Below are 18,691 nucleotides of genomic sequence, written 5' to 3' on the forward strand. Positions count from 1 at the left end.
AGAAGAAGAAGAAGAAGAAGAAGAAGAAGAAGAAGAAGAAGAAGAAGAAGACAAAGAAGGAGGAGGAGAGAGGAGAAAGAGGTGTCAGGTGGAGAATGTTAATTCCCCACTAGAAGAGAGTGTCCAAAAGGGATCAGGTCCAACCCATTTTCAGGTGTGGAGAGAAGACGCTTCCAGATGGCAGCATTTCTAAATGCAACAAATTGGGTTCAAATGCACATACTATCCTTAAGCCAAGGGTTCTGAGAGGCAAGCACTCTTGCAGAAAGTGAATGAGAAAAATGGAGCATTGTTAAGGACAGTTCACTGAGAACTTACCTGCCTCAGAACACAACAGCACAGGTTTCTTCTAAATAAGACCAGGCTGGAACCTAATGCCTAGTCTCTTAACCAATATCTCTTTATGTGCAGTTGATAAAACCATGTTCTGAAACGGTAGAATCCCTCTATCCAAAACTGCTGGGAGCTCCCCTGCATCTACCTTAAGCCTTCAGCCACTGATTAGGCTTGTCAAATCCTGGTCCTAGAGTCTGGGATTTGAGGGCCCAATACCTATGCTTTACAAAGAGAAAACTAAGAGGCAGTAGCTTGTAAAGTTGAATGGGTTTGTTTATATTTCTGTGTAGACAAGCCTCTCTCCACCTTTCTAACAACAGTGCTACAATTTAATGTAAAAGCTGTAACAAAAATCATCAAATAGACGTGAGAAGATTGAGCTGTGAGAAAATGTGTAACTCTGGGAAAGTTCTTTTTTTTAAATTAGATATTTTCTTTATTTCCATTTCAAATGATATCCCCTTTCCCAGTTTCCCCTCTGAAAAAAAGACCTATTCCCTCCCCTTCCTCCCTCTCCCTGCTCACCACCCACCCTTCCCTGCTTCTTGGCCCTGGCATTCCCCTACACTGGGGCATACAGTCTTCACATTGCCTCTCCTCCCATTGATGACTGACTAGCCCATCCTCTGCTACATATGCAGCTGGGGGCATAAGTCCTACCATATGTACTCTTTGGTTGGTTGTTAAGTCCCTCAGAGCTCTGAGGGTACTGCTTAGTTCATATTGTCATTCCTCCTATGGGGCTGTAAACCCCTTCAGCTCCTTTTGTCCTTTCTCTAGTTCCTTCATTGGGGACCCTGTGCTCAGTCCAATGGATACCTGTGAGTCTCTACTTCTGTATTAGTCAGGCACTGGCAGAGCCCCTCAGCAGACAGCTATATCAGGCTCCTGTCAATCAGCAATTGCTGGCATACACAATAGTGTGTGGGTTTGGTGATTGTACATGGGAAGGATTCTTTGGTGGGGCAGTCTCTGGATTGTCCTTCTTTCAGTCTCTGCTCCATACTTTGTCTCTGTAACTCCTTCCATGGATATTTTGTTCCCCCTTCTAAGAAGGGTCAAAATATCCACACTTTGATCTTTCTTCTTCTTGAGCTTAGAGGCCTAATATCCAATATATACAAAGAACTCAAGAAGTTAGACTCCTGAGAACCAAATAACCCTATTAAGAATGGGGCAAAGAGCTAAACAAAGAATTCTCAATTAAGGAATACCAAATGGCTGAGAAGCACCTAACGAAATGTTCAAAATCCTTATTCATTAGGGAAATGCAAATCAAAACAACCCTGAGATTCCACCTCACACCAGTCAGAATGGCTAGGATAAAAAACTCAGGTGACAGTACATCCTGGGGAGATTGTGGAGAAAGAGGAACACTCCTTCATTTCTGGTGGGATTGCAAGCTGGTAGAACCACTCTGGAAATCAGTTTGACTGTTCCTCAGGAAATTGGACATATACTACCAGAGGACCCATCTATACCACTCCTGGGCATATATCCAGAAGATCCTCTATCATGTCCTAAGGACACATGCTCCACTATGGATGGATCTGGAGAATATTATCCTGAGTGAGGTAAACTGATCTCCAAAGAGCACATGTGGTATGCACTCACTGATAAGTGGATATTAGCCCAGAAGTGTGGAACATCCAAGATACAATCTGAGAATATTTTTTTTTTATTTTTAGATGGCTTCCCCTCCTGGACTGTGCAGAGAGGGGATCTCCAGAAGAAACCAAATCTGTAACATTCCTTCTGTCATAGTGCCTAGTACATAACATAGAGTAATCCATTCCAGTCATCTAGTACAAACTGGAAGGTCAATAGGTTGAAATTAGTCTCACATCTGAATCTGTTCTTGACTTTCCCTCAGTCCACTACAGATCCATGATCCCTTTCTGATTCCAGCATAACCATGTCTGGACATAGAAGGGACATAGAATTGTTTATTTATGGAAAATCACAATCGACAGATGATGTATTGACAATTATTTATTGTTCCTTTCATTGGGCTTCATAAAGCAAGCAGAATTTTCTGAAGGATATATATGTAATGAATGGGGAGAAAAATAATAGAGAGAGCTGTGAGGTACAAGAGGAGGGGAGGAGCTTGGACCCAGGAGCAGGGCTCAGCTGCCTGTGTGTCTCTGGGCAGGTACTTCAGAAAGAAGTCTTGAGGCTGGGTCAGTGACTGGCAAGGCTTTTGGTGACTTAATTAAAACTCTAAGATACTCTTTATCAAAGGGAAGCAGCAGGATCTGGGTTGTGTGCCTGTCCCTGTTAGTGGACCTGATAACACCCAGGGCCAAGTTCCAGCCCCTTTTTCATCACTGAGACTTTGCTTCCAGTGTCTCACTGTGCTGCTTCACTAGTGTCCCAATCCACTCTGAGGTTTTCTGCTTGGCTTCCTCCCAGCTGGCAAGTGGCTCATAGCCCAGATTTTGCTGAGCTTTCTTATAGGAGAAAGTGAACGTACTATTTAAGAGTGTAACCAAGTGGCGGTTAAAGAGAGGCCGATACCTGTAGACTGGACTCAGCAGGAAGCTCACAGTTTCCAGCAGGAAGGCAAGCCAGTAGAGCAGGGGCAGAGGAAGGCTCCAGCTGGAATCAAGGTGGAAGCCCCACTCCTTGCTCAGGGTGCAATGTAAATCATCATAGCTTTGGTGAGGGGTGTCATCTGAGATATAGTAGAACTGTCCTTGGACGCTTGGTGACTTCTTGGGGTCTCGAAGGCCCCTGGCCGCCAGAATGTGTGCCCAGGCCACATTGCCCACATACACTGGGTTGGCTATGGAGAATTTGCCAGTAACACTCAGAATACCCTTATTTTTGAGAGCTGTAATTATTATGTTAGAAATGAATGGACTTCTCTCCCCATAAATGTACATGGGTCTTAAGGCACAAGTATGCAAAGTGCCACCATTTTTCAGGATGCTCCCATTGGCTGCCAGCACTGCCTTCTCGGCCATCTTTTTGCTGTATGGGTATGGATCAGACCATGTGCTTTCATGATGCTCTTCTTCATGACCATTCAGGACGATCTCCTTGTAGGAGTTGGGCCCTGCAACATTAAGTGAGCTGCAGAAGATGAGGGCTGGCACACTGGCTTGGACACAGGCCTCCAATAGGTTCTGGGTACCTAATCACAGACAACACACTGTCAGTGTCAGGAGATAAATCTAAGGCTCACTATGTTCACAGCTTCATTCTCATTTTCATCCTCTAGCCCAACAGAGCAACCTCTTCACTATTAAAGTATATCTTCTTTAAGTGTACTCACAGCTACCATGCTACAGCCAGGGGACCACAGATTGATTCCAGAGAGAGTATCTCCTGGCTTTGTGTTCACAGCACTGAGTGTGTACTTGCTTGTGTGCATGAGTGGTTTTTTTTTCATTTTTTAACTTTAAAAGACACCTAAAAGGTCTCATTTATTCATTCCTAATGTGTCTATGAAATAAGTATAATTTTATACATAAAGATTCATACATGTTTTTTAAATTTACAAAACCAGAAGATCATTTCTTTGATTATGAACATGAACAGTTTTAGACTAAGAATTATTGAATTTTTAACATCATTCAGACTCAAGTACATTTGTGTACTGGTTCTATGCATATTACATAGACATAAGTACATTCATAAGTACAGTTTTATTTTATTTTATTGTTTTGTGTTTTTCATTTGATGAGACTATCATGAAGGAGACAAATGACTATTGGATTTGGGGAGATATAGAGATACCGTTGTGTTCCTGATTATACCCACAATGTTATAGCATTCTAATTTCTATCTATGAGTTCATTTACCCAGTTATATAAAGTAGAGGTGATAAATATTCCTTCTAGTTTTCATTCTGGAAACCAGAACTGACTGACCTTATCTGTTGCTCTCAGCAGAAACATAAAGAGTCTGTGCACCTCCTACTGGGCATTTCTACAATGGCAGAATATTGTGAGGCCCCAAAGCTGTAGCAGAACTAGCAGCATGAAGAGCAGGCACCTGCGAGGTCTAGATCTGGCTCATAGGAAGTGATGGCTCTAGAGTTGTCAGTTGTTGGGAGTTGGAGTCCAGCCTCCCTGGCATGGAGGACAGACCTCACATCCTGTGTTGCTTGCTTTCTATCTGCTAGGCCCTGGCTGTGTAAAAGCACTGAACTCTACCAGCAGGATCTAGTGAGCAGAGGCATTAGACTCAGAGTTTGGCAAGTGCTCCATGCAAAAGCATCCCTTCCTAGTCTGTGTTGACATTTTTAACCACTCTACATTCACCTTGTCCTCTCCATATACTACCTTTCAGATTGACGTCTAGGATATTCTGTCTGGGAATGACACCAGTGACATCAATGATGGCAGCAGTGTGGATGACAACAGAGATTCCCTGGCAGGCTCTCTTCAGATACTGGGCATCAAGAATATCTCCTTCCAACAGTGTCACTTTGATGTTTGTCCGTAGGTCTGTGGAACACAAGGTAGGTCATTGAGAAGTTTCTTTGTGGGCTGTACACAGGTACTAGGTATCTAGATTATCAAGAATTGTCATAGTGAGAAAAATATTGGAGAGGAAGCCTGACATATAGAAAGAGAGGAAAACATTCTTTCCCACTGCAGAAAAACAAATCAGATTAGGATGCAGTCAAATGTTCAAGAGAGTGGTAGGAAGTTGACTCATTCATCAAAGTGAATCAAGAGGTAATAGGGAGCTGCCTAGAAGTGGGATTAGTCATCAGAATGTCTGTCCCAGGGTTTGGATGAGAAATCCATTCCCAGCAGTGGCAGCAGAAAAGGAAGAAACACAGATGTGAGCCTTAGGTGTTCCCCCTGCCAGGGCTTGGTAGTTTCTGAGTCTGTCCTAAGCACAAAAGCAAGAGTTTACTCAGTAGCAATTGTTTTACTTAAATGATTCAGAGACATCAGAGGAATGGGCAATATAATTAGGATGTGGCTCAGTGTGGATACAAAGGGATATTTCCTCTGAGACACTATCAAAACAGATGTCAATGCTATAACTGAGGCTTTTTCAGGCCTGTATTCCTTTTTACCTTCTATCTCAAGGCACTGCAGACAGTACTGGTATATTCAGATGCTGAATTCTGCACACAGTACTGTCCACTTGTTGATTAAAACAAAATGAACTGTGTCACACACAGTCTTTGCCAGCCACCATGCGCTGGCTTATTAACTCTTACACAGCTTCAAGACTATACTTCCTTTTTTTCCTTTCCCCACTTCCTGGAGACTGATCCTTTTTACCCCATGTAATAAATGAGGAAAGTGAAGCTCAAGAAATCTGGGCACATAGTTATGGCTATACCCACTAATTATACCTCACTTGCTCTCTTCTGCAACCTGTGCCATTAGCCCATTCTAGGGCATTGCTTGGAGTCAATTTTTCAAAGACAGGTTAAGGTCATGGAAATGAACTGAAATTTCCCGTGAAGCCAAACAATGAGAAAGGCTGGAGAAATCCAGTTTGGAAGAAACAAATCGAATGGCTTGCTCCTAATTCTCTGCTAATTATATCCTATCCAGGCCCTCTCCTTTTGCCATACGACTCCAGGAAGGCCCTTAGAGAAAGGCAAACAAGGGACTGCTCAGAAGAAAGTAGGTACCTGCCTGAGGATTGGATTCTCTGATCATGGTCCTATCTACCCAGCACTCCCCTTCTCCCTTGCTACTGATTTTGAAAACCAGTGGTTCTCACCCTTCCTAATGCTTGAACCCTTTAATACTGTTCCTAATGTTGTGGTGACCACCATCCAGAAAATTATTTCCATTGCTATTCCATAACTGTAATTTTGCTACTGTTACAAATTATAATGAAAATATCTGATATGCAGGATATTAGATATGCTTTTCCTGTGAAAGGGTCATGCCACTCCCAAGGGGTCACTTGGCTGACTCACACTTTGAGATCTACTGCTTTAGATAGACTGCTTTAGTAATGTTGCTGTGATGAGAGAGGAGGAATCCAGACCTGTAGTGAAGTAGAGTCTCATCCATGAGCTATTTGAGGACTCTGAGATCCCAGGAGAGGGCCTATAGAGTATTTCCTAGTGGAGCCATAGCAGCACCCTTATCTAAGACACCTGGATGTGGCAGATATTTTCACAGCAACATCATGGAATGGTGCTGTCATATGAGATATGTCAGAAAGAGACCCAGAGAAGCTCTACCACACACTGGATGTGAAGAATATGAAGGCTATAGCTGGACTTCCTTGGCTCCAATCTAGTTTGTTTATTCTAGCTATGACATTTGGGGAATCCAGTTAACTTCTGCACTTGTTTATCTCCATCTGCATAAATAGAAGCTAGAAACATTAACTACGTTCCAGAAATGTTACCTATACCCAATGAGTTCTCACCAGGGTGTGCCACTACAGAGCCTGGCACAGAAAGGACACTTCTAGGAATCTCCACTCTTATGTTTAGGAATGGCCTCTTCTATCCATACCCACTGTGGAGCTATTCCTCTAGACTGAGCCTTGATTGTTTGCAAATATTGCTGAGACCTTAGGATTCCAACTAATAGAATTGGCTGTGCATTAATATTGCTTTCTGGAAGCAACACTTAAGCTGATAAAGGAGAGAACTGATGCTGGAATAGGTCAGAGACAAGGTGCAGAGGGTGGGTGTTGTCCCAGAGGGCTATGGAGGGCTCTGTGCAGAGCAGACCCCTATGCAATGTGCATTTACCCTTGAAGCTGAGAAAATGGCAAAGAACTAGCTTGGGTCGCATACACACAAAGGGAATGAAGACTCTAGAGCCAAGAGTTGACCCCTGGACCAATTCATGAAGCTTAAGTGAGGGACCTCTAGCTTGATCTGTGATCCTCATTAATCACAGGTCACTGCTGTAGCCGTTTTCTTTTCCCAACTTACAGTCCTCACTGTTCAGGTGGGTGCCCTTCTTTCCTACTTTTCCTGAAAGGTTATTTTAATGTCCTGAGGTTTTGAATAGGTGGTAAAATATATTTCAAATTCAGTTGGTGCACTTGTGCCTAGAATAACAAATTGACAAAAGGTTAACAGCCTGCACCAGTGAATTCTGTAATCTTATTTGTAGTGATGATAAATTCCAGTGAGGAATGAGGACAAATGAATAAGAACTGTCCAGGCAAGGTGTGTACAGTCCTGTTTTGGTGGCTTTGTGTCTGTTCTTTGGTATGACCTCATGTGCTTGCTCAGAAATCTACTTTCTAAATTCCCATCTCTGTGTCTTTCTGCCTGCTATCCATGCCCCCAGCCCTCTCTCTGTGTCCTTATATTTCAATCCCTTGCATGTACTTTTTACTTTTATATTTTACTTCCCTCTAAGATGCTAAATGAAAGACCACCCCCTCCCCCCCAAAAAATCAAACAAGCACTGAATAGCAAATAGATCATTAGCAATTAGAAGAAAGAGGGAGCTAGTTCTAAGCCCCCAGCTTAACAGTCTTTTTGGATATTACTTAGCAACTGGCAAGTCTACATTACATAGCTACAGGAAAGAGAGAGAGAACTTCTCAGTTCAAACTCTGTCTCTCCCAAACTGTGGTTTTTTTTTTTTTTTTTGGCTATGTCAGGTTTTTCCTTCTGATGAATGTAGACATGGAGAAGTGTTATGACTGTAAGCGTTTGTTTACTAGGCAAGGGAAGAACCCTCCCACATCCAGGCTGTGTTGGCCATGCAGTCATGTGGAAAAATCTCATGTTCACTTACTGTAGAATTCCTCTCTGGTTTCTGGTCTGAAGATCTTGTCCAGGACCCTGATCTCCTCCAGATCATTCTCCTGCACCAACAACTGGACAATCCTCTGGCCCAGAAACCCTCCTGCTCCAGTCACCAGGCAGCTCCACCCAGGCATGGTCAACACAGGAAGCAGATCACAGTGGGAGTGAGGTTAATGTATGGTGACCTTGGAGATGGCTCTAAAGAGAGAGCTGGTGATTTTTCCCAAACCCAGTTTCTCCCTCAAACCTCCTGTAGCACAGATGACAAGACACTGGGCAAACTCTCCACATCACAAGTCAACATATTCCATTGGGTATGAAGAAACTCTCAACTCACGGGGCGTGACTGTGTCACAAGATTTCTCCTTTACCTAAATGCCTGTTGCAAGCCTGGGTTATTCCACCTGTGCTTCAGAACAAATGTTCACAAATTGGGGTCAATATATCTTTACTAGGCATGATCAAGTTATGTAAGCAGTTCCTGGAACCCACAGAAATGGTTACATAACTTTGTTGGGTATGAAGTGTGTATGTGTGTGTGTGTGTGTGTGTGTGTGTGTGTGTGTGTGTTGGGGGGTGATGAGGGGAGTCATGGAGTAAGACATAAAAGAAGGGCTCTGGGGTTTCTGTGTTCTTGGGGAATATACCACCCTCCAGAAAGCTCTACAGGTTCAGTGATCTTGAATACAGGGAACCTATCAGTTGGCTTCTGTTTTTTATAGTCCGTTAATAGGCATGCTTGAACCATATACAATTTTGTTGAAACATGACAGGACAGAGAGTTTAGCCAAGTGCAATCTGACTAGCTAGGTGGCCCAGTAAGTCCTGTCTTTTGTAATTCTACAACCATCTCTTCCTTGAGGGTGTGGGACAGAAGCCATTTTCTATAGGGAGGCTCTGTCAACCAGTCACAGCCCATTTGGAATGAATTCAAATCACTTACTACAGAGAAAAAGCACATTTAAATGATAATATCAAACATAATAGCCTGTTTGTTAGTTTGTTGTTTTATTTTTTTTCAAAAACCTTCTCATGTCAAACAGATGCATAATTTAACAATCTAATGTCAATAGGATTCCATTCATTTATTAATACATATTTATTAATATGTTCAATGCTTCACACTATTTTTTTTACCTTCAGTCTTTTATTGTAGTTTCTTTTTTTAAAGTAAATACAATTGTATCACATTCTTGTTCCCCTTTTGTACCCCACCTCCTCCCAGAGACCCCCTTCAATACCTACAATATCTTTTTTTGTCATATTCTTTAAAATTTATAAAATATTACAACATGAAAAATAAGTATTATAAAAATTGTTTGATATAAAACAACAATCAGTTGAAGAGTCTTATGTAGTTGCTTGTCTATAGCAATACTGAAAATACATGTTTTTCTCAATATGAATTTTAAATAATTCCAAACATTTTAACTGTATATTTCAAAATGATATATCACTACTAGTATTTTCTTAGATGAACATTAACATATAATGTCTTTTTGTTTGTTTGTTTTGTATTTGGTAGAGCTTAAAATCTTGGCTCTTACTCTGGTACAAGTCCAAAATAAGAACAAATTTTAGACATTGGATTTTATTGTAATAAGGCTATACTTCAATGACCCTCACATCACCAAAGGATTTTACCTCCATCATAGCTAAGCTGAGAGTTGACAGTTCTGCTGCGTGAAGGAATGAATAGTAGGCATGATTTTTGGATACAGACTTCCTACTATGGTCAAAGTCATTTGACTTGAGTGAGTGAATTTATTCTCAGTCCACAGAGAACAGGTTACATTCATTTAAGAAATGGTATATGGAGCAGTCTCTGAATTGTCCTTCCTTTAGTCTCTGTTCCATAGTCTCTACAACTTCTTCCATGGGTATTTTGTTCCCTCTTTTTAAGAAGGAACAAAGTATCTCTGAACAACAATATGAACTAACTAGTACTCTCAAAACTCCCAGGGACTAAAACTCCAACCAAAGAGTACACATGGCGGGACTCATGGCTCCAGCAGCATGCGTATAGTAGAGGATGGCGAAGTTGGTCATCAATGGGAGGAGAGGACCTTGGCCCTATGAAGGTTATATGCCCCAGTGTAGAGGAATTCCACGACCATTAAGCAGGAGGGGTGTTCTGATGAGCAGGGGGATGGGGGAGGGAACAGGAGATTGTTTTAGTTTTTTTCTTTTACTTTATATATATATATATATATATATATATATAAATACATATATATACACATATATATATATATATATATATATATATATATATATATATATATATGGAGGGGAACCTGGGAAAGGAGATATTGTAAATAAAGGAAACATCTAATGAAAAAAAAAGAAGTGGTATATGTACTAAGATGGTCTATCCATAAAGTCATTCACCATTTGTTTTAATGAACAATGGCTCTGCTTCGAGGGTGGCACAGACATTAGGTAAGGGTTAGAATTTGGATCATTGGCTGTGATAATTTGGAAAAATATTCATCTCAGTGAAAGAGTAATTTGTAAAGTCTTCTTCAAACTTGATACAAGAGTTACAAACGTCAAGCAAAGCATTCAATCTCACTTTTTGTTGTTCTCTTACAAGTCTTCCCAATTTAACTGTCTATGTTTCTTTTGGGTATATAAATACTTTTGAAATATGTAAGCTGTTCTGAAAACCACAGTATAGTATAAAAACATGAAATAAACAATACTACTAATAAAGAGGCTGAGATAGGCGAAGCAAGATTTCAAGACCTTTATATTGTACACAGCAAGGCACTGTTACGAACAAACAAGCTGAAAGTGTATAGGGATTGTACAATATTGGACCTATTTCTCCAATTACCAAATTAGAGAGACCATTGGTTGACAATCAACAAATTTCTAATTCCTCATATTATTGGATTTCAATCGATTAGGATACGTTGGTAATATTAATTTTCATATTAAGATATTAAGAAATAGTAATTGTTTTTGTTGTTAGAGGTGGAATTAGGTTTGTGTGGATTTGTTGAAAGATTACTTTCTTGCTTCTTCTAGGGTATAGTTTTGCTCCTTATGTTAATGTTTTCCATTTATTATCCATTGTAGGGCTAGGTTCGTGGAAAGATATTGTATAAATTTTGTTTTGTCATGGAATATCTTGTTTTCTCCATCTATGGTAATTGAGAGTTTTGCTGGGTATAGTAGCCTGTGCTGGTATTTGTGTTCTTGTAGTGCCTGTATGACATCTGCCCAGGATCTTCTAGCTTTCATAGTCTCTGGTGAAAAGTATGGTGTAATTCTGATAGGCCTGACTTTATATGTTACTTGACCTTTTTCCCTTACTGCTTTCAAAATTCTTTCTCTGTTTAGTGCAGTTGGTGTTTTTATTATTATGTGACAGGAGGAATTTCTTTTCTTGTCCAGTCTATTTGGAGTTCTGTTGGCTTCTTGTATGTTCATGGGCATATCTTTCTTTAGGTTAGGAAAGTTTTCTTTTATAATTTTGTTGAAGATATTTACTTGCCAATTATCTTGGGAGTCTTCACTGTCTTCTATACCTATTATCCTTAGGTTTGGTCTTCTCATTGCATCCTGGATTTCCTGGATGTTCTGAGTTAGGATCTTTTTACTTTTTTCATTTTCTATGACTGTTGTGTCAATGTTTTCTATGGTGTCTTCTGGCCCTGAGATTCTCTCTTCTATCTCTTGTATTCTGTTGGTGATGCTTGCATCTATGACTCCTGATTTCTTTCCTAGGTTGTGTATCTCCAGGGTTGTCTCTCTTTCTGATTTCTTTATTGTTTCTATTTCCATTTTTAGATTCTGGATGATTTTGTTCATTTCCTTCACCTGTTTGTGTTTTGCTGTAGTTCTTTAAGGGATTTTTGTGTTTCCTCTTGAAGGGCTTCTAGCTGTTTACCTGTGTTCTCCTATATTTCTTTGAGGGTATTATTTATGACTTTCTTAAAGTCCTGAATCATCATCATGAGAAGTGATTTTATATATAAATTTCGCTTTTCCAGTGTGATGGTATGTCCAGGACTTGCTATGGCAGGAGTATTGGGCTCTGATGATGCCAAATAATCTTGGTTTGTGTTGTTTTTATTCTTATGCTTGCCCCACACCATCTGGATATCTCTAGTGCTACCTGTCCTTGCTTGTGATCCTGGTTGTGTCAGAACTCCTCAGAGTCAAGCTGTCTCTGTGATCCTGTGATTCTGGGATCCTATGATCCTGGGCTTGTTAGAGCAGCTGTGAGTGGAGCTTTCTCTGGGAGTTTTGGGACTGGTTGTAGAGCTTGTGCCCAAGGTCTGCTCATGGCACCATCCCAGAGAGACTGGAAGGAACCTGAGCCACTGGTCTGGTGGACCTCCTGTGTGCCTGATCCCACTGGTACCAGTTACTCCCAGTGTTGGGACAGATGTTGTGTCCTCCTTACCTCTGATCGTGGGCATGTTAGAGTGCCTGTGAGTGGTACTTCCTCTGGGTGTTGTGGGACTGGCTGTGGAGCTTGTACCCAAGGTCTGCTCAAGGCATTGTTTCACCAAGACAGACTGGAAGGAACCTGAGACTCTGGGCTGGTGGAGTTCCTGTGTGCCTGATCCCACTGGTCCCAGTTACTCCTGAGTTGGGAGAGATGTTGTGTCCTTCTCACGTCTGATTCTGGGTATGTTAGAGTGCCTGGAAGTGGAGCTTCCTCTGGGTGTTGTGGGACTAGTTGTGGAGCTTGTGCCCAAGGTCTTCTCAGGGCACCTGCTGGCCCATATAGCACTTCATACTATTTGAATATGTCTTCCAAGGGAATTGGCCACTACACTTCCTCAAGTTTTCAGCAAACATATACTTTCATACCAGACATATGGTATAATTGGACTATGAAGCAATATTGTATTGTACTCTACCCTTGTTGGAGTTGTAGATGTGAAATGAGATTCCCTCAAATTAGAGCCTATTTATTCCCTTCTGTTCTCTCAGTGCTCCCTTTTTTTTCTCCAAATTCATCAACATTCAAACATTTTCACATTTAGAAGGGACATTAGGTGAGGCCACTTGCTCATCTAGATTGCATGGAACAATGCAAGTGTAATAAGTAACTCCTCTCCCATGCAGTAGTAAGGGTAGCTACAGCTTGTAGAACTGGTGGGCTGTCTGGACCACTAGCCAATATAGCAGCATCTACTGGTTAGCCCCAATACTATCTACTTCACCCTAGACCCCCAGGAAGTCTGAAAAGAATTTTCATGGGCTCTGTCCAGAGCCTAGCACTTTCAGTGCTTGAATCTTGCTCTTCAGACCTGACTTGGTGGGTTAGGAGATGACCTTTCACATGATATGGGAAGCAAAATGTCACACTCATGAATACATTTACATCCACAACCACATACCCACACCCCCTCTATACATCACCTATTTAATACATCTTATAACTTGCATGGTTTTTGTTTTAAACATCAGGCAGAAGAAACATTTCTTTATTAGATACATTTTCTGCTCCCACAGTATCAGGTAAAAGAGATAAGGACTTCAGGAAAGGTTTGGTAAAAGGTATATCTTTGGTGAACTTTTGTCTTCATCAATCATTGTATCCACTCAGCCTCTGCTAAGATACAACCCAGGTCTAAGAGAACCTTCTCAGGGAGCACTGCTCAGCTAGTCATCCCACTTCCCAACCAATACTCAGATAAAAGTGACTCAGCTTATCATATAATGCCTGCTTAAACACTTTAAGTTTGTAACCCATCATCTCTGATATTTTGATGTTTTAGTGCCAAATTAATGACTAGAGTACCCTTTGTCTAGTCCACTAGGCTGCTCACCCTACTTGGGGATAACCTAGCATCAGTTTTAACCATGTAAAGTTATACAATAGAATGCCTTCTGTGGCCAGGGGTCCTGTACTAACCCAAGTGTGTTCTTCACTGTGCAGTTTTAAAACCAAATTCTCTGCCCAACTAGCTACTCTAACAGACACTTGAACAAGTAACAGAATTCCTTGACAGCACACCTTCCTGTTGCCACCATTTCTTGTTTTTCCTTTTCCTTTAATGAAGTATATTTTGGTGAGCAAAAGATATAGAGATAATTCCTATAGTTCTTGTATAGTTGTCTTTGGAGGGCTGGTGAGTATGGGGGCTTTTGTTCAAACCTGTAGTATTCTGAGCTCTATCTAGCATCAGTCTGATCCAGACTTCTCGGTCATTAAGACTCTCATGTCAGGTATCCTCTCTAACAATGACAAAGTAATGGAAAGTTTCACCCCCTGTGTTATTATTTGTTTGTTCCTGTGCACTGGAATAGATCTTCCTCAGTTTCGAGTAAGCTCACATCAGTACCATGAAAATGGACGGGGAAGGGGAAGGTCGCAGAATATTTCTATCTGTTTTTCTTCTTCTCAGGTTCATGTTGAAGAAATTTACTTTTTAATCCTCTGCCTTTAGCCATTACTTGTTTCTTTACTTGGTATGTGAGGTTGGCTGCCTGAGTCTAGGCCTTTAATGGAGAAGTTCTGGTTACAAAATGCCTGTGATTGCTGGTGGATACCATCTATAAGTAGCATGCTTGGTAGTGAGTAATACTATAGTATAGTTAGCTAGCCAGTTGATGTATTTTAGTCAGGGGCTACTAGCAGAACAGAACCAAAAGTGTGTGTGTGTGTGTGTGTGTGTGTGTGTGTGTGTGTGTGTGTATATATATATATATATATATATATATATATATATATATATATGAATTCATTCCAGGTGGTGGTGGCACACGCCTTTAATCCCAGCACTTGAGAGGCAGAGGCAGGTGGATGTCACAGTTCGAGGCTAGCCTGGTCTACAGAGTGAGTTCCAGGACAGCCAGGGCTACACAGAGAAACCATGTCTCCAAAAAACAAAAAACAAACAAAAAACAATTCATTAAATGAGCTTTAATGTAGTAAGAACAGCTAAATCATAATTTAGAAACTAATGGTTACTTGGTACTGGAGTCTAAATGATTTAACACTGGAAGTAGCCCACAATGGTTGTCCCTCTTTGTGAGGAGACAAACTGTACTTACCCAGTCATGGGGTGTGGTGTGTCAGTAGTCCCAACCTGGAGCTGGAATTGTGGAAAGAAGGTTTCTGGAAACCAGATGGTCCCTAGATCACAATGATGCAAGTGTGGAAAGGCTGGTTCTGGTCTCTGTAAAGGACCCAGCAGCAGCAGCACTACCAATCAACTCGGATGAAAGAGAGAAGCTAAACCCACAAGTTGTCAAATGCTCTTCCTGAACAGGACCTTTTATTCTGGGCTGCTACCAGAGGTTGCCACCCACAATCAGGGTGGGCCTTCTCACATCAGTCAATGCCATCAGGTCACTTTGAAAGAGTCACTTTGTGGCAAATTGACACTAAAAGCAACTATAACTAGGTGTTTCCTATGTCAGGATCAGGTGAGGGGGGCTTCTTTGGGAGGAAAACTCCTCCTGAGCTAAAGAGAACATTCTGTCCTACAACCTAAAGACCAGCCTAAAATGAAAAGATACAAAGAAAATAGATTTGATTAACTTAAAATGACGCTAAAACATTTTTGTAGAAATAGTTCCCCATAAGTCTGTGGGGAGCCTCTCTACTTGACCTGTGACAGCTAATTTTATTTAACTACAGATCAATCTACCTTTGTAATATTTTTTAATAGTGACAATCAGATCTTTATTTTTATCTGATTGGGAGGGGACAGAGCCAAAAGGAATGCTGCAGAGGTCACAAGGTGAGGGACCTGGCCCAGGACTACAGCTAGCTGTGTTTCTGCTGATTTGGAGACAGACAACACAGTGGAAGGGCACACTAGTCACCAAGAGAGTGAGATTACTGTCTACGCAGTGCCATGTGTTCTTGGTTTCCTGTTTTTAGAAGCTGGATTACCTTCCTTGTCAAGTTCAGGATAACACTTTAGTCTTATGTAGCCTGAGTGTAGATGTCTAAATAAGCAAAAAGAAGAACACCAATGCCTTTGTTTTTGAAGGTCATTCAGAACCAGGAGGAAGACTTGTACCTCTACGAACACTACAACACCAGAGTGAACATTTCTTTTGATGACAGATGCCATGGAGACACCAGAGGATGAATGTCAAAGAGGATCATCAGGAAGCAAAGGTCCCACATGCTTTACCAAAAACCCACAGGGTCATTTAGACCTTTGACCCAACCCTGAAGATAACCAACTTATAGGGTGACCTACCTACCTCCCCCAGCTTTGGATGAATTAGCATTCTAAAGGGTTAACTATTGGTAGCCTATTTGGTCTTGAACACCCAACAGGAAAGAATAACACCCCAAATCAAACAATTATGAAATTGTGAAACAGGTGCTACCAGCCCCTTATTGAGATTTCCAGACTGACCTCATTCAGTCAGGAGACCTAAAAAGATATAGGAGAGTCAGTAGAGTGAGTGGTCTTAGCCAGTTTAAAAGGGACTTTAGTAGGCATTACTAACTAATCAAGTGGCTGCCAAATGCTACTATATTGATTTTCACCTGGACAGGGGTCAGCATTACTTTCCAGAAAATGACCAGAGTGAGCTGTAAGAGAGTCCATCCAGAGCACTAAGTCAATTAAGTACACATATTTTCCCTTAAAAGGAAACCCTGGAGACCAACAATAGATAATCAAATAAAAAGACCTATGACACAGAGCTTCTGCTTTTAAAATTGTCCTGGTGGGAAGTGTCTCAGTGATCTTTATGCTTCCCCTTTACTGCAAGAAAATTCTTTCTCAACTATCATAAGTTCTTTTCAGTATGCTCTGTTCCAAGATCAAAACTAATTTTGCCTGGCTCTGAGTAAATATGAATATAGCTCTTAGGCAGATACTTCCCCCACATGCAAAGCCTTCGTCACAGCTCTGTCATTCATTCACAGACTCCACATTCCCTGCTTACCCTTTACCCTTCAAACTCTTTCCCTTAACTCCTACACTGTGGACCTCAGACACTAATAGATCCTATCTAGATTTGTCTTTTACCTCAGAGGATCTTCTGGAAAGAAAGCTAGCCCATATCTTCTGTGATGCAACAGGCTCATTCTAGCCTTTTCTCTTCTGAAGGAGTAGGTTTTGTTTGATTGTTTGCTTGGTGTTGTTTATGCCAGGCATACTGCCAAATTTCACAATCCTTGTTTGCTTTTGTTGCTCCCAAACTTACCTGGCTGTATTAGCTGCAGGATTCCAAGTGCTTCCAACTTTTCTTTCCTAATAAATTATATTTCAAGTGAAATCCCAGGAATCTATTTTGGAAACATTGAAGACATGTACACTATATCTTAAATATTCAATACTTATAAATACAGGCAAAACATGTTAGTAGTCCTGGGCTTTCTTAATTATCTTTTTGAAAACTGTACTATTTTAAATAGGCTGAGAATCGTATGCGTGCCTACAATGTATTTTAAACATATTCACCTCCCTCTTCCATTCAACTTCTCCCAGCACTAAACCCTATTCATCACCCCAGCCAATTTTATGTTCTTAATAGAAAAAGAAAATACACTGTGTTAATTTGTGCTGTATATATATCCATGGGTGTACTCTATCCAGTGAAGCTGACCCACTATGGGTTAATATCAACTATTGGCTCACTTGAGTGAGATGGAGGGGTCAAGAACACCACAAGAAGAGCTACAGAGTTAATTAACTTGCTTTTGTTGCTCCCAGGGAGCAACAAAACTTGGTCCCAGGGAGGCTCAAAAAGACTGAACCACCAACCAAAGAGCTTGTAGGGGCTGACCCTAGGTGCCCCAACAATTGTAGCAGATTGAAGCTTGTTCTTCATGTGAATCCTCTAACAGTTGGAGCAAAGGCTGTCTCTGACTCTGTTGCCTGTCACTGAATACCCTTCTATTTGAGTTGCCTGGTTGGACCTCAGTGGGAGAAGAGACACTTGTTCTTGCTGGTACTAGATGTTCCCAGGATTGGATGGTACCCAGGTGGAGAGGTTTCTCCATCTCTGAGGAGAAAAGAGTGGGTAATGGGGAGGAATTTGCAAGGGTAGGACTTGGGAGGAGAGGAGAGAGGAGGCTACAATTGGGATATAATGTGAATAAAAAATATGAGAGGGAGAGGGAGAGGGAGGAGGAGAGGGGGAGAGAGCGGGAGAAGGGGAAGGGGAGAGGAGAAAAGGGAGAGGGAAAAGGGGAGAGGGAGAGGGGGAAGGAGAGGGAGAGGGAGAGGGGAAAGGGGATAGGGGAAAAGGGATAGGGGAAAAGGTAGAGGGAGAGGGGGAAGGAGAGGGAGAAGGAGAGAATGCCCTAGCAGTCATTAGCTCTCAAGAGCTCAGCAGTCAGGGTTAAGGGCTCTCAGAGTCACAATCTGTAACTCCAATTACAGGTATCTGATGCCCTTTTCTTGTCCCATAGGGATCCATCATACCAATGATATACAGACATTCATGCAGACACAAAATGAAAATAAAATGAAATTTTACAGAAATATTGAGACTGAGGGCCATGGTAAGAGAGGTGAGTGAGCACAGCAAATGGTCCAAAGCAGAAGCCCCGCCCCCCACTACCTGTTCTTTTGTTATCATTTTCCTACAGGCTCCATGTTTTCCTTTGGTACTGTACCTTTCAGATTGACATCTAGGATGGTCTGCTTGGACACAACACCTGAGACATCAATGACAGAATCAGTGTGGATGACA

General features: G+C 41.4%; 1 protein-coding gene across 2 annotated transcripts; it reads right to left on the reverse strand.

Moving 5' to 3' along the window:
- Window positions 1-2,663: 2,663 nt before the first annotated feature.
- Window positions 2,664-8,184, reverse strand: LOC116094200 (3 beta-hydroxysteroid dehydrogenase/Delta 5-->4-isomerase type 4-like). 2 transcript variants are annotated; one of them, XM_031376121.1, is made up of 3 exons: window positions 8,040-8,184; window positions 4,629-4,793; window positions 2,664-3,475 (listed from the first exon to the last, which is right to left on the reverse strand). In XM_031376121.1, the coding sequence occupies exons 1-3, from the start codon at window positions 8,182-8,184 to the stop codon at window positions 2,664-2,666; spliced, it is 1,122 nt and encodes a 373-aa protein (XP_031231981.1). The 2 variants fall into 2 exon arrangements, with proteins under 2 accessions (XP_031231981.1, XP_031231982.1); XM_031376122.1 differs by lacking the exon at window positions 4,629-4,793.
- Between the last annotated feature and the right edge of the window lie 10,507 nt (window positions 8,185-18,691).

The sequence above is a fragment of the Mastomys coucha genome, unplaced genomic scaffold, assembly GCF_008632895.1.
Source record: "Mastomys coucha isolate ucsf_1 unplaced genomic scaffold, UCSF_Mcou_1 pScaffold16, whole genome shotgun sequence".
NCBI lineage: Eukaryota > Metazoa > Chordata > Mammalia > Rodentia > Muridae > Mastomys > Mastomys coucha.